The 15,752-nt window shown below is 37.4% G+C and overlaps 1 protein-coding gene across 4 annotated transcripts in view; it reads right to left on the bottom strand.

Moving 5' to 3' along the window:
- The window catches only part of TMTC1 (transmembrane O-mannosyltransferase targeting cadherins 1), a 228,356-nt gene that overhangs the window by 73,796 nt on the left and 138,808 nt on the right, over positions 1–15,752 (bottom strand). For all 4 annotated transcript variants that reach the window (XM_036236727.1, XM_036236728.1, XM_016152030.2 and 1 more), the window contains one exon: positions 13,540–13,661. In XM_036236727.1, coding sequence (XP_036092620.1) covers positions 13,540–13,661 — 122 coding nt within the window. The remainder of the gene's footprint in view (positions 1–13,539; positions 13,662–15,752) is intronic.

The following is a 15,752-nucleotide window of genomic DNA, read 5'->3' as shown; positions in this document are numbered from 1 at the left end:
TCTTTGTACTTCTACGACTCCCCATGTTTGGCCTTAAAGTTATTAAAGTTCCTACAAACCTCAGTTCCATAATTGACCATGCTGATGTCATTACTAGACTCCGTGGTGGCTCAAGTCTGTGTGCCTGCTTGTCATTCGTTCCTCTAGCCCCAGCTGATCCCAAAACCTGACTGAGCAGCATGCCTCTCTGGCTATATCAAGGCTTTCTGGGCTTTATTCTTTCATTCAACAGATATTTAATAAACACCAACTATGTACCTGACACAGTTATAGGACCAATGGCATATTGGTGAACAAAATGGATAATAATTCTTACTCTTGAGACACTCATGTGGGTGAAGAGAAACAGCCAATGAGCAAATAAAACACAGAGTATGTCACACCGAGTATGATATATCGGATGAAGAAAAATTAAACAAGAAAGAAAAGGAAAGAGTCCAGGATGCGGAGGTAGTTGAGGTTTCATATTGGTGCTCAGGCAAGGCCTCACTGAAAAGGTGACCTGTGAACAAAGTTCTGAAATACACAGAGGTGGGCTATGCAGACACCACATCTCCAACGTCAACCATCTTCTTACCACTGCCTTCAAAAAGCAGCACCACGAAGTGTTAATATCTACTGAGCACATGGTATGTGCCCAGCACGTTCTGTGTGTGAGCTGGCTTCACCGTCATATCCCTGTGGGTTATCGTTATTAGTGTTTAACCCATGCAGACACTGAAGAAGAAAAAGGTGAACCGATTTGCTGAATTAGGTCATGCAGCTAGTATGTAATAGAGCAAAGATATAAGGCCAGGAATTTCAGATGCCAGAGCCAATGTTCCATGTGCTGCCCTGTTGCTGGAGTTCACTGGCTGATCCCTGTGTTCCACACACCTTATCACAGAGCCTCACCTACTTCCTTCCCACCCGCTCCATTCACGAAACCTCAATTGTTGTTTTCTGCCTCCATGTAGGAAGCAGAGCTACCATCTGGCAGAGCAGTGGGGAAGGAAAATGCTAAGATTCCGGCAGCTCCACAGCAATGGCTGCAAAGTGGTAGAAGACAAGGAGTAACAAAAGGCAAAAACAATTCGCTATCTTATATGCTTATATGTTTGTTGAGAGCTTCCTCTATGCCAGGCATTGTGCTCAATGTTTCATATGGGACTGTCCACAATAGCTGTAGGGCCTGGGACAAGGACAGTACTGGATTTAAACATATTATCTAATTTAAAAACTTAATCTTCAGTATCTTCCATGTCATAAATGAAGAAACTAAAGCTTACAGGAATTAAATAAATTGCCCACAGCCCCAAAGCTAGTAACAGAGTCAGAGTAGAAGGCTCATGGCCCTGACACTATGCTATAATCCAGGAGTTGGCACACTTTTTCTATAAGGGGCCAGGGAATAAATATATCAGGCATTTAAGGCCATAGGTCTCTTTCTCTCCTACTCAACTCTATCTTTGTAGCAAGAAAGCAGCCATCAATGCTATATAAACTTAGGGCATGACCGTATTCCAATCAAATTTATTTATTAAAACAGGTGGTGGGCCAGATTCTACTCACAGGATTTTTGACCCCAACTATAATCAAAATGAATGGGAATACCATTCATTTTCAGTCAGCACAGGCATCAATATCAAGTGATATTGATATATTTCGAAAGTCCTTGTATTGACATATAGTTTAAAGAAATGTTAAGCCATGTAAAATAATACCCACTTAGGTTTACAAATTTCTTAGAGAGTATCACATTTTTAAAAACTTGAACACAACATTACAAAGATTAAGATGCTTCTCTATTAGGACATTTCACCTTTAAACATCTTAACAGTATGGGTGAGAGTTGCTCTCTCTTCATTACTAGGGGCTGGGCAAGTCCTCACTTTCAAAGTGGAAAGTCAATGAGGTGAGAAACGATATGCTTTTCTGGCCTCCTGGGAGATAAAACCAGACTCCAGTTTGCTCTAGTTTACCTGGTTAAGGGAAATCTGGGCTCTGACCAGAGATCTGTACACAGAGTGCAAAGGAGTCAGTGAAAACTACTGACATTTGACAAATCACAATCTGGAAAACCAAGAGCCAAACTCTGGCTGCTGAGTCTTTGGTTTAGCTCAGTACCGAGATCTCTTTTCAAAGCATGCTTGGGAAACTGCTGTCTCAAAGAATAGACCTAATTACTCATATACAGGTGTGCTCCCTCATTCACAGGTTGAAACTATCTTGTTTTAAATGTGATTTATCAACAAGTTGTTCAACAGGCAGTGAGTGTATACAATAACTAAAGACACTCGCATCTCTCCTTCATACCTTTATGATGCATGCCTAAAGGGAACTTAACAGGAAATTCAAATAAAAAAATCTCTCTGCATTAGAATAAAATATGTTTTAAACTTTTTGTTTGAGAATTTTGTGAGTAGTTGGTCATTGTGTAACTAGTACACGCGTACTTTCTTGAACTTTGCCCAGAAGCTAAGTGATAACAGAACAACACTTTCCATTCTCATTCACATCAATCTAAAAAGATCATTTTTTTTTTAACCTCTGGGCTAAGTATTTTAAGGTACTTGCTATGGCTTCACTTTAGTTTAATTATATGCAGCAAAGAGAATCTTTTTGTTATTAAATGAAACTGAAATTGTACCTTTCAGCAAGCTCAAACAATCCATTTGAGAATGTCTATAAATTTATCTATAACATTAATAATATAAGACACAATCTTCCCTTTTTATTACTTTAAAACTTTAACTTTAGGTATATTGAAATGAAACATATCCCTAATGAACTTCTTTTGATCTGCTGAATGCCCACGTGGCAAATTATTTGATGGTATCATCTTATTCCAGTCTCATGGATGTTGACTCCAAATGGTTAAACAGTAAAGCCCTGTAAAGCAGAGCCCAGAACAAGTGCTTGATGCTGTAACTGGGAAGTACCAGAAAGAAAGTTAATGGCGGCTCCTCAATCTGATTTAACCTGGAAGCTGCCAGCTTCTGTAAGCTAAGACTCTTTAACATCTCCATTCCTGCCTTGTTTTTTCACCTCGAATATTTGATGGATAGGGTAATTTTTCAGAAGATTGGATATATTTGGATGTGAGACCGTATTCATAGTCTAAGACAATGACCCCCAAGGCATCTCATGTACATTCCCCTAATTCCATTCTAAGGTCGTAAGGTAGGTAAGAAAGTTTCTTTATATTTATTTCTCCATAAAATACATTCCTTCTGTTCTTTTCTCAGTATGCCTATGGAACAGCTAGGAGAATAATTGCCATTGCTTTCATTTTCTGAGAACCATCTAATTCTCTCTTACTTCCTTGAAGATGAGATGCGTCTTCAACCTCATAGTTGACCTATAGCTCTAAAATTGATGAGACCTCCAGTGGTAAAGAAGGCAGGACTCTGGACTCAGAAAAAAAAGCCTGTTTGCATCTCAATTCTCACACTTACTATTGTTTGACCTTGGGCAAATTAAGTTCTCTAGTTCCTTATTTTCTTATTTTGTAAAAGGAAGTAATAATTTCACACTATGCACAATAGCTGATATACACTAAATAATAAATGATAATATTAATATTATTATGCTACAATAACATTATTTTTAGGGGATTATTTTCTGCTAAATAGAGCATGAGGGAGGAAATGGCAATGTTTGTATTCCAGGTAGAAAGAGATGTCTCTAGATCAGGGTCCTATAAATGCACTAACTTCTGAAGGTCTCTAGGACACTATTAGCTACAGTGGAAGAAAAGTGTCCTGGTACAGACTTTAACTTTGAGGGCTTACATGAGGGAAAGGAATTCACTGGAGAATAAAGCATCTGAAACTGGGTTATCTTTGCTACTCCTGAGTTCTGTGGCCACAGGAGGTTTACTTGACCACATGAAGCCTTATTTTTTTATATTATAAAGGTTTAATATTGCCTGCCTTAAAAACAGCTTAAAATATGGCTAACTTAAATGGTTGTTGTTTGGAGTCAATGAAATGAAATAATATATGTGGACATGTTCTGCGAACTGAATACAAGGTATCAGTGTTTTCAAGTGCAGTGTTTATGTGTTCTTGTGTTATTTAGTATGCTATATCCTATGACATCAATAAAATGTACTCTTAATAAAAATATATGCAAGTAGATCTGTAAATACACCTCAAAAAATCTACTTTATCCAAGTCCCAACTGACCCAAACTGTCTACTTTGTAAGGCAGTTGCCTCTTTTAAAAAGAGCACTCACCAAAAGTGCCCTTAAAACTGCAAACCTCCTTGTACAATATTGTTTGCTTCAGAGAGGTTTGATTCACACTTCACTTTTATAGAACAAAATACTACAGAAAGATACACTTGTAGAATGTAAAAAATGTGGCCAAGTATTTAAATTAATGTGAATTTATAAATCTCAAACACAAAAAGCACTAAGCAAATCTTCCCTTAAACCCATTTCAAATTTTTCCCTATTTTTGTGAAAGGGAATAAAATACAAAGCATAATCTTTTTTGGTAAATTAATGCACAATGAGGAAGCTTTTGTATTCAATTTTGATAAGAAATAAAGCATTAACTATTTGGAAGTCTGGGCCGATTGTTTAAGGATGGAGTACTATTTTATTCGTTTTTGCAAGCTGAGCATTAGCACAGGAGAGAGGCTGCTTCGTACCTGTGGTTGAACACCACAGTTGCAGGTATCAGAAACTACCATAGAAACAAAAGTGAACTTAACAATGAATCAATCCAAGTCAGGCCTGAAGATAAGAAGACCCACAATTACTTGTCGCCCAGAGAACTGTCCATATTCAGGGCATGGAGGTTTCCCTTTGCAGGTGTCTTCAGCCCTGGCCTGGCTTCCTCCCCTCCCAGCCTGCTGTAGTCACAACTACATTTTTCTATCTGGGCCTAAGAGACCTTTTGGCTTATGCCATACGCTTCCCACCAATTATACAGCTACTGCTAAAAAGTCAGAAATACCACCTTCGCTATCCTCCTGCAGAATACTAGTGTCTAGGACCTGAAGTCTGCCATTTCTTCTTCCGTAAACCACCAGATTCTAAGTGCAGCATCTTCACTTTCATAGCATAATGGGCAATCTGCTAGTTGCTGTTGTCCTCTCCACCATGCCCTGTATTAACACAGACCTGACCACACAGGCATATGCTGTATTATATGTCCAATGTTCTTTAATTCTCAACAATAATCTTTTATGAAACATCTATAACGCCAGGTATTCTGAGAAAACAGACATACAAAATAGTGGTCTCAATTCACACTGGAGCAAACAATCCGGGTTTCTAAAAGAGTGTAAAGGATATTTTCAGATTACCGAAATTTGTATAAGAAGTCACAGGTTTGAGATATATTTCCCTGTGCAGAATCCAAGGGAAAAAGAAATAGATTCAGTGATAACAACAAGAGGCCTTGACGGGAGGCTGAAATGGCAACACTTAAGTTTACCCACATCTTCCCGGCAAAGCCACAGCTAACTATGCAGGATGCTGGGTGTGTGACATCTATACTTTAGTCTCTCTCTTCCAATCACGGAGGCACATTTCATAATCTCCTTCAACTTTGCTAAGCTAGAGTTGTTCGCTTTTGAGCACCTAAGTTTAGAAAATAAATGAAGAGCTTTGCAGGACCAAAAGAGGAGAAAGAAAAGGACTGGGGAAGGAGAAGCCTACACCTATTTTGCTTTGATGTCCTTTGGCTTTGATTCACCCAATCTCCCCATTTGCACAGTGTAGACTGAAATAATGACTTGCAATTACCGAGCGTAGCTTCTGATATTTTTCACATATATCATTCTATTTAGCATCATCTAAATCCAAATTATACTCTCCAAATTTTACTTTCAAATCCTGGTTTCTAACACATTTTCTGTACACCATTTAATATTTAATAGACCTAAACATTTATCTTTTATAACTAACGAGGTCTATATTATTAAGGCAATGATTACCGTTTAATAAATAACTGTTCACCTTGCACTCTGGGCTGAGCACAACATACTGAGCACAACAGACTGGTGGCCAATTGATCTTCAGCCCATGAGCCCACCAACCTCCTCTCAGCCCTCTTCATTCTCACCATTTCTCTGCTCTATCTGTGATTAATAATCCCTAGTTTTACAACACATTCTGTTGAGTACCTCAGCTAAGTCTTCCTGCTTCCCTTCTGCTCACGACCTTCACACAGCACTCATCCCCATAATGTTCTGGTGACTGACCACCAGACTGGTGCATCCCCAGTACCACCTTTTCCTGGGCACTTCCCGGGGAGGAAGTCTAGCTTCTAGATCTCACACCCTCATCTGAGCGCAGGTCTCAAAAGGTTGGAGAGAGCAGTTCAAGCTGGCTCGGCAAGAGCAAAGAGACAAACACACTGAAGTCAAATACTCCCATCCTGACTCCATAGTATTCTGAAGAATAACTCTGAGCTACTTTTGAAACCACGTGTAGGTAATAAACCAGAAGAAAGCTTCTGACTGCATGATACCGGAGGTTTGTCCCACTGACAACTGAAGACGTGGGAAAGAGTGGGACAGCTTGACAGATTCAGCTTTCTTTTAAAATATGACATGTAGCATGGAAGACACCACATTTAAAAGTATTAGACTACTTCTCTAGGGTAAAAAGACTTCTTTACTTCTTTACATTACTCAAATCTTGAATTTCTTCTCCAATAGGATCGATGTTCTTTACTTCTCTTTTTCTCTTCAGATTTTATGGGACCTCGCTTTATTGTTCTTTAGTACAGTGGTCCCCAATCTTTTTGGCACCAAGGACTGGTGGAACTGAGGCGGTGATGCTAGTGCTGGGGAGCAGCTGCAAATACAGATGAAGCTTTGCTCGCTCGCCTGCCACCCTCCTCCTGCTGTGCGGCCCGGTTCCTAACAGGCCATGGACCGGTACTGGTCTGCAGCCCAGGGGTTGAAAAACCCCTGCTCTAGTGTAACACTGCACAGCATTTCTCCTTTTCTTTTCTCATTTTTATTATGACCAAAGAAAACCTTGTTGTTTTAAGATGACCATGATAGAAAAGGATATAAATTCAGAGCTAAAAGTAAATAATAATTGGGTGGACATGGGTAATTTAGCCAACACATACACACACTTATACACACATATTCTCAGAAGACCAGTGTACATGACCTTGTAACTGTGAAAACTGCCTGTCAAGCTACCTCTTAGGTTTTTCATTCTGTGGCTCTCTGAGAAGTCCAAATTGCTTTTCCTGCCCATCCTCCTAATGGGAATTTCAAACAAAGGATCAAACTAAGAAGTAAAGAGACTAAATATCTGGCTCTGCCTGGTTCCTGGGCTTTATACTGTTCCCCCGACTTGACCCACTCAAAACCTGCTTTCTTGAGTTCTTTTAGATGGCTCAACCTTGTCCCACTCCTACGAGCCATGGACTTAGACAGAGAGACTCAACATGCTAAAACCCAGCACCAGTCAGCCTTGCAGGCTATCTTACTTGTGCTTTGAGCCTCTATTAGATATTAGGCTCTAAGCCCAATTCCTGAGTATCTCCCCCACAGAGTTTGTCCATTGGTACAGATAGACAAACTTCTGACCTGTTCTCACAGACCGTGCAGCCTCCCTTCGGAGGCTGCCTGTACAATCGCCCCTTGAAGAAGGAGGTCAGGTGCCGTCCTTTTGCCAGGCCCCATTTCCTCTTGACCTGTGTTCCTCGTGCCGCTTGCCCACATGAACTTCTAAGGATCACCTGTTCCTGCTGCTTACGAGGACACCCTATTATGGCACAGTAGAGGCCTCATACCGATGCCTTTGGTCCCCTTTGGGCCCTTCAGAAAGCCTGTCCCCATGGTAGATGTGCTCCTTCCTTTCCTGCTTTTCCCCAGAGAATACACTTCTCCTGCTGAAACTGAACAGATCTAGGTGGTCTCATGACAAAATCTTTGTTTAAGATCTTAAATGCTTTCATCAAGGTTATTCTGAATCACAAAACAGCTGATCTTTAGAGCGGAAAAGAACCTTAGAGATCACATTGCAGTATTTGCTAAAGTTTTAGATTTTTCAAACCAGTAAAACTTCCAAAAAAAGACAGTTGGGCAGAAGAGAAACTGACAGAGGATTGTATGCCTCTGCTGCTCTCAGTAGTTCTTGGGAACTCTTGAGGAAGGTCAACCTTCTGGTTTTACAGATAAGAAAATTATTTCCCCAAGACTGCCAGGCAGTGGGGACAGATTGGGCTGTGCTGATTTCCACCCAGTATAGTCTTTTTCCTATTGGATTTGCTAAAGTAAGTGTTGTTTATATATAAAAAAAAATTCTCTGCTATTTTTAATAATTGGAAAGTTTTTGAGTCAGTCTTAATCTTCACTCTCTTCCAGTAACTCTGAAGAAATGTATGTATGAATGGCTCATCAGAAGGGGTCCCCGATCTCAGATAACAGCAGTAGTGTTACTTCGGGGTAACATTTTTCATTTTGCATCTTGAGAAATAAATATTGAACTTTTGTTTCAATAGTAACCTGTATAAAATTTAAAATTCTGTTTCAGATTGATAGGTATAATTTGAAGATTGTTTTCAAAACTAAAAATGAACAAGTCATTTTTTCCCCAATTTTCCATGTCTAGTCTATCCACAAGATCAGGGACTATACAATTGAAATGGCATCTCTTTCTAAGAGCAGAGCAATTTAAAAAAAATTTTCTTTCTTCCCTCAAATACGTGTTATCTAAACTCTCCTTCTGTGGTCTCAAATGTTCTTGATCGGTTCTACCCACAGTATTGTTTCTGCCTTCACTTATTCCTGCCTATTTCTTTTCCTCTCTCCACTCACTCATGTTTTCTTAAAGTAGCATAGGAATTTGCTCTTTGGCACTGAACTGAATTCATCACCTTTAAACTGGCGTGTGAATCGATATCTGAACACATTCTATGACTTTATTTGAGTGCTCTCAACAACTATTTCTGCTTCGCTCATTCTAGAGAAATTTTAGAATTGAAGAATCTAATGTAGTTTTTATAAAATACAAAAAAAGGTACAATAAAATTATGTGCCTTTCCTGACATAAGACTAAGAGATCAAAACTTCTGTCAAAGAATGATTTAAGCTCCAAATTCTCCTGTGTGCTCTAAAAGAACATTGACAAAATTGGCATTTATCACCAGAAGAAAAGATTATTCCAATTTCTTTTGGTGATATTACTCTGACCCTAAAACCATGCAGTGTTAAATAGAGAGCCTATTTCTGTTCCTTTTATCCACAGATTTCAAAGTACAAGTGAGAGGAAAGTGATATTTTCAGTCTTTTCTAGCTTAACATGGAGGGAGAACACAAGCCCAAAGATTTCATTGACTTGCCCATTATTAGGTATAAAGGCAGAAGATGAAAGAGCCCTGTTGGTATGATTCATTCTGGCCTTTTCTTGTAAAATGGCCAAATCAGCTCCAATGAGGGTGGAAATGATGAGACTCACCAAAGCTCCAGTGAGGATAGACATGACTTTTGTAGTGTTCATGAATGACATTCTAAGGCCAGCAGTTGGTTCCATAATAACTTGAGACATTTCATGAGTAGGAAGTTCACTATCCTCAGAAGAATTACTTAGTAATTGAGCTCTTTACTTCATTTCCTATTGTTTGCTGAGTTGAGATGACACAGAATTTCTGTGTAATGGAATACAGGTGATGACCTGTATTTCCTGGAATGCTATTGAATACAAGTGTGTATGTTTTCCTTAGAGCAATAGGAACTGGTGCTTTAGAAAACGGATGTTTCTTGTTAAGGTCAATAAAGGAACGTGAGTCATGCAGAGAAAATTCTTGTCTGTATTAAAGTCTTGGGACGTGTTCTTCACTATCATTAAAGCCAGGGTATAAGGTTCTTAAATGCAACAGGCATAATCCATAGCTCTAGCACCATCCAAGGGAAGCCTGCAGCATCTGTAAAATTCTCTGTGGCCCTAAAAAGATTTTGGCAGTTTTTTTGCCCAATTCTCAAGCATTCTCCACTGAGATGGGGTGGCTGGTCATTGCTAGGTAAAATAGAGACTTCTTCTGAACAAAGTTTCCATTTTCATAGAAAAATGTTAATATTTATGAACTGTCTCTGATGAAATTATTAGAAATTCTCTACATCCACAACATAGAAGTTTCTCCACATAGGCTTTAATTTCTTACTAACTCTGGACTTCCTCAGTTGTACAATTTTAGATAAAAATGAAATCAAATGCCATAAGTAAAACAGTGTTAGTGACTATGATGACTGTGAACAAATATCGGGGTTAATTAGAGGTACAACATCTCACTCAAAAATTTCTAGGTTTTTTCCAATCCTAGCTTCCTCAAATCTGAGTTTAACTCTCAGATTTGTACTCAGAGCTGTGGACCCAGTCTAGTGATATGACCTCTTCATCAGAACTCAGAACTACCTCTAAGGGGCTAGAAGAACACCTTCACCTCCCTGTTACATGGCTTTGGTTCCTGCAGAGACTACAGCTCTGAAGGGGGAAGGTGGCCTGGCTGGGCATGGTGATGATATGGATATTAATGAAGGAGATTTGGGGCAATAAATAGAAGTCCTTGGAAAATAATGACTGCAGTGCATGGATGCAGGAACTTGGAGGGGAAAAGACAGTCATCTTTTTAATGAAGATCAGCTTACTGAAAGTGATTTTGAATGACTCTGCACCAAATTTGCCAAATGCAGCAAAATCCAAATTGCTTCTGAGAGGCAGGCAATTTCTCTGAGTACTATTGATATTTTCTTCATCTTCAGAACTTTTATTTTAGTCCAAATCAGTTTATTCCTAGTAGAAAAAGAGCAGGGACACTTCCTTGTCTATTTTAGAGAAAATAAAATGAAGACAAGCAAGGTCTACTTAAGATATGGCAGCATGGGAAGAGCCAGAGCTGGCACGATTTTGTGGGGGTTCGGAGGATACATCTACCTGGGTAAGAGGAACCCCTTACTCTAAATAAGATAATCCACAAATGGCTGATGACGATATTATGGACTTCTATAATTTTTACCTAAGGGTCTCTTCCAGAAAAATAACATTTTAAACTCTTGTTCTTCACAAATTGTTCTCTTGTACCTAGATCAGAAAAGCATGTTACACATGCAATTCTTCGTCACCCAGGACCCCAGACTCCTGAGGATTTAGATTGTAAGACTCTTGGAAGTACTGAGTCCTGATTACCAAATGGAGTCGAGCTGAAAGTACTTTACTAAGTTCAGATTTTCTCCTTCTACTTTAATTGAAAAGAAAACTAAGATGCTACTATCAGAGAAATAATATATTCTGGAAGGTGAGTGACAAGCCAGTAGACAAGGGTCTGCATTCCAGTTCTGCCGCTCACTAGCTATGTCACCTGGAGCAGGGTACTTAACTTCTCAGAAGTCAGGCTCTATTTTTGTAAAACAGGGAGAAAGGTATCAGCTACTTCAGGAAGCTGATATCAATAATGAAAATAATCATAATAATAATACGTGATATTTATTGACCACATATAATACAAAACACTTTTTTTAAGTAGTATTTTATTCCAAAATTTCACAAAGAATTCAGGTATCTAATTGTAACAACAGAAGGCATTGATATTCATTCGCATCTTTAAGATGATTTTCTGATACCTACCTCTACCATGACTGTAGTTTAAAACAACTTTTTATAAAGTTTCAGCTGTTTCAGATATCAATTTTGATACAAGATTTGATGTGCTATTAAGTGGCTAGATATTGAAATCCTACTTCCTTTTCTTTTTCTTTCATAGAAGGAAGATAGAGACTGTGCCTATCAAAAATCAGTTTCTCTAGGAAGTTGAGAGTATAGGGCAGTCGTCTCACACTAAGTTTTTAATATGATCAGCTCATTTAACATTCACAATATCTCACTGAGTTGGGTGCTATTATCTTCATTTTATATGGTTGAGGAAACTGAGGCTTTTCATGGTCGTGTTTAAACCAAAATTGCAACACAAGCCCTCTGACTTCAGGGACATGCTGTGAACTACCACATACAGTGTGAATTGATTGATGTAATAAATATAATATGCTTAGCATGGTGGCTGACATACAAAAAATGTTTTGATACAATTAAGTTAAAATAGTATTGATGAGAATATTACTATTTTAAAGACAATATTAAGATCTGTTAAATTCTTACAGTGAAAGATGCCAGTTTGTTAATTCTTTGAGGGAAGAAACTGAGATTCACTTATTTTTGTAGTCTCAGATTCAAGTACAGCATGCCTGGCCTGCAATATCTGTTCTACGAATATCTACGAATAGTGCTCTATAAATACCTGTTGATGAAATGGAAAATGAATGTTGATTCCACTTGGAAGCTGAGAAAATCTGACTGAAGCTACTTTCAACTGATCTAGATGTCCTCTTTAGTCTTTCATATTCCTTATTATTGGTCTCATAAGCCTGTTATTTTAAGGCAATACAGGAAACAAAAAAAAATTTGTGTTGTATTTTTGTCTTTATCAGATAGTGTTTACCAAGAAATAATCTCCTTCCTAAATTGTACCAAAGATGCACACAGAAAATTAAGGGCTGTTCTCTCCTTAACCAAGTCAAAGCTGAAGAAAGCTGTTAGGTACTTGGTTTGGGAGGAAATAAAAGGTTATAAAATTCATTTCTAGTTATATATATTTTTAAACTTCTAACTCAATAGCAATAAAACTGTTTTGTTCATGCTTTAATTTTATTTTAATTAAATTAACTTAAAATTCTAACTCGATATCGATAATTAAAAAATAATAATTTCCTTATAATATTTTGGTTTATGATACTGCCTTTTAGGAAAGTTCATTCTTATATATCATTCATACAATTACTTAATTTTAGGGAGTTTACTAAAATCTCTATTAAAAATGAGAAAACTTGGGTGCAAGTTTTCATGTCTTGCTCAAAATCACACAATGGATAAATGGTAGAATCATTTCAGGAATATATCCAGGCATCTGAAAAGAAATCTGGTCTTGGAATGATGACATTGAAGAAGACAAAAGAACAGAAAAGCTTCAACAGAGTTCAAATATTCAGAGCTAAATGCTATTATGTGATCACACACGTCTGAGTGCCCTTTTAATTTTTAACCATTTTTTCCCTCTCAAGGACAAATTTTCTTGAGATTGTTGCTATTTTTTAAATTAAAAAAGAAAGAAAAAGATGGACAGAAGAAAAAGAAAGAAGATAGAAGTTAATTACAATCATGCTACTTAACATAATTTATAATTTTAAGAAAATCAGAGAATGACTATAATTATGTTTAATAAAACATAGGTATTTGGAAACAAATGTTGAGGCAAATGATTGATGCTAAAATCATGAATCTATTCCAATAAATGTTTCACATTTAATTGTTCAGATTTCTGCTGGAGGTAAGCCATTGAGAACTAGAGTGAATGAGCGCAAAGTTGATCTCATCTGACCTTCTCTGTGGCTGTTTTTAAAGCTGAGGTAATAAGCACCTTGCCTCCACAAGGATCTCATTGCTATACACCAAAGCACTGTCTCTGGAACTATCAGTGTTGGTGACAGAGAGCAGGTCTCATAAAGAGGAACTCATGAGCAGTAATTACCTTGGCATGTAAAGGACTCTCTCAGCCACCACGAAACCCACCCTGAAGAAGAGATTGCTGGCTGGAATGAACGGGAAAACCAGGAACAACAAGCCCACTAAAACTTCCTTGTGCTCCAGTCTCTGAAACACACAATAGTGAAAGACAAATTAATTTTGGTTTAATTCTACTTCAGTCAGCATTTAACCATCTCTTTCATTTTCAAGTTCTCATGGAAAGAATGAATAAATTAGATCAATAATCAGTGTGTTGAATTTATTAGAGAAAGCCCTCAGGCTAAAACCTCTGGCATGTCAAAATATTCACAAGTACCCAATACACATTCTCCACCCGGAAGCATCTGATATTCACATAATATGATCAGTGTCCATTACTCCTTGTTATGGGCTACTTGGTTCTAGCTCTGCTTCTTGGTCCTGGTCCCTTTCAGAATCCCCGTCGCCCCAGGTGACTCATTTCCAGGGAGCAAAGCAACAGACAGACTCAAGCTCACTAAGGCATCATGGAAAATTAAATGTCATCCCCAAAATAGAATATATGAAACACACACACACCACCACCAAGAGAAGCAGGGCCTAGATAAAAAAATTAAATGTCAATGGTAAAATTTGGAGCACCAAGCTAAGGAGTTTTTAGGAGTTTCAAATTAAGCCAAGTAAGCAACTATTTATCCCATGAAATTTTTTGGAATCAAAATTCATTATAATAGTAACTCTTTAAGTTGACAAAGCATTTTTCTGTAATATTGTACATATTAAAGAATTTTCTGTCACTTTTAGTTCATAGAAAAAAATTCTGTGTATTACTAATAACATGGTATAATGGACACTGTAAAGAGTAGTTTGTATTTTCATGAGTGTATATGATATGAACACATTTGAAGAGAGGCCTATTTAAAACAAACCCTAATATATTGGGTGGTATTTTTTCTTTAAAAAACTTTTTTTTTTAAACCAAGAACTTTCCATATTACAGTTTAAAAATTTCTTATGAACATTTTAGATAGTCTACTACTTTTAATAATTGTAAAAGACTAAATAAAAGAATTTCAAAAATATAAATAAGACATCCTAATATGAACTACTAATACTTTGAGTTTACAAAGTAAAAGATTTTAAACATCTTGAGATATTTGTTGCCTGGATTTTATTAAAATCTTTATTTATTTTTTGACCACAACATATAGAGTAATAAATTTCTGAGAGGAATTCCATATGAATAAATGTAATTTGGACAATTTCCCTTAAGTAGTTAATGATCTGTAAGTAATGACCTCAATTTTTACCTAATGTAACCATACTCTTTAGAATTAAAAGATTAAATAAAAAGAGAAAAAAAGTTTGTATAATAAGCCTTCAACTCTAATGGATGCAATAATGTCATATTTCTATGATCCTGTAAAACAGAACAAATAGGTGAGAAAAGTACTAAGTTCATTATATTTAAAGGCTGCACGTTATCTTTGTAATTTAGATTATACTGAGTTTACAAAGTACATTTCAGTTCAAGAATTTAAAGTTTACATAATTAAGAAAGAATAAACACCTTCATAAGAATCTTGTGACATCAAAAGCAAGTATTTCTTGCTAAAACTAAAAATAAATCCCAGAGAATGAGTGTCTTGTTCAGTGTTCCTCATGAACTCAATGCTTACTATTCGATATGAGGTTGATGTTCAATTCTTAGAGGTGCACTTTCATTTTTTGAAGGTAGTTGAATACTTCTTTCAACTTTTCAAAGTTTAAATACTTTTTAAAAAAAAAAAAAAAAAAAAACCTCACCTGTCTTCTCTTAGAAATCTCTAAAGAAAATTTAATTCTTCTTATATGTTAATCCTACAAAATTAAAAGAAACAGAACACCAACTGGGCCATTCTCCACATCCCTAGCTAGTATTTTATCTACCAAGCCACTTCTCTGTCCTTCATCTCAGTTATTAGAGAAGAGCCCTCCTCATTAGGGATCTGAATGAGGCATTGCCTTCACACTCCCAATATCACCACTTCCCGTCTGACCAAAGGCCATCTTCCTTACTGTGGTGGGCATAGGTTTAAGTCCTTTACTCAGCACAACTGCTGAGTGCTTCACCTGCCACTAGGTTGGGAGAAGGCAGGCATCAGGTGACAGCAGACACCCAGTTCTGTGCCTGCCTCCCTCTTCATTCACTGAGCCCCTGAAGTGGGCAGGATCCCCACCACTTCAGGCCCCAAGAAC

The sequence above is a fragment of the Rousettus aegyptiacus genome, unplaced genomic scaffold, assembly GCF_014176215.1.
Source record: "Rousettus aegyptiacus isolate mRouAeg1 unplaced genomic scaffold, mRouAeg1.p scaffold_m13_p_2, whole genome shotgun sequence".
In the NCBI taxonomy this organism is placed as follows: domain Eukaryota; kingdom Metazoa; phylum Chordata; class Mammalia; order Chiroptera; family Pteropodidae; genus Rousettus; species Rousettus aegyptiacus.
The sequence above is the reverse complement of the archived record's forward strand: the minus strand, read 5'-3'. Positions and strand labels throughout refer to the sequence as shown.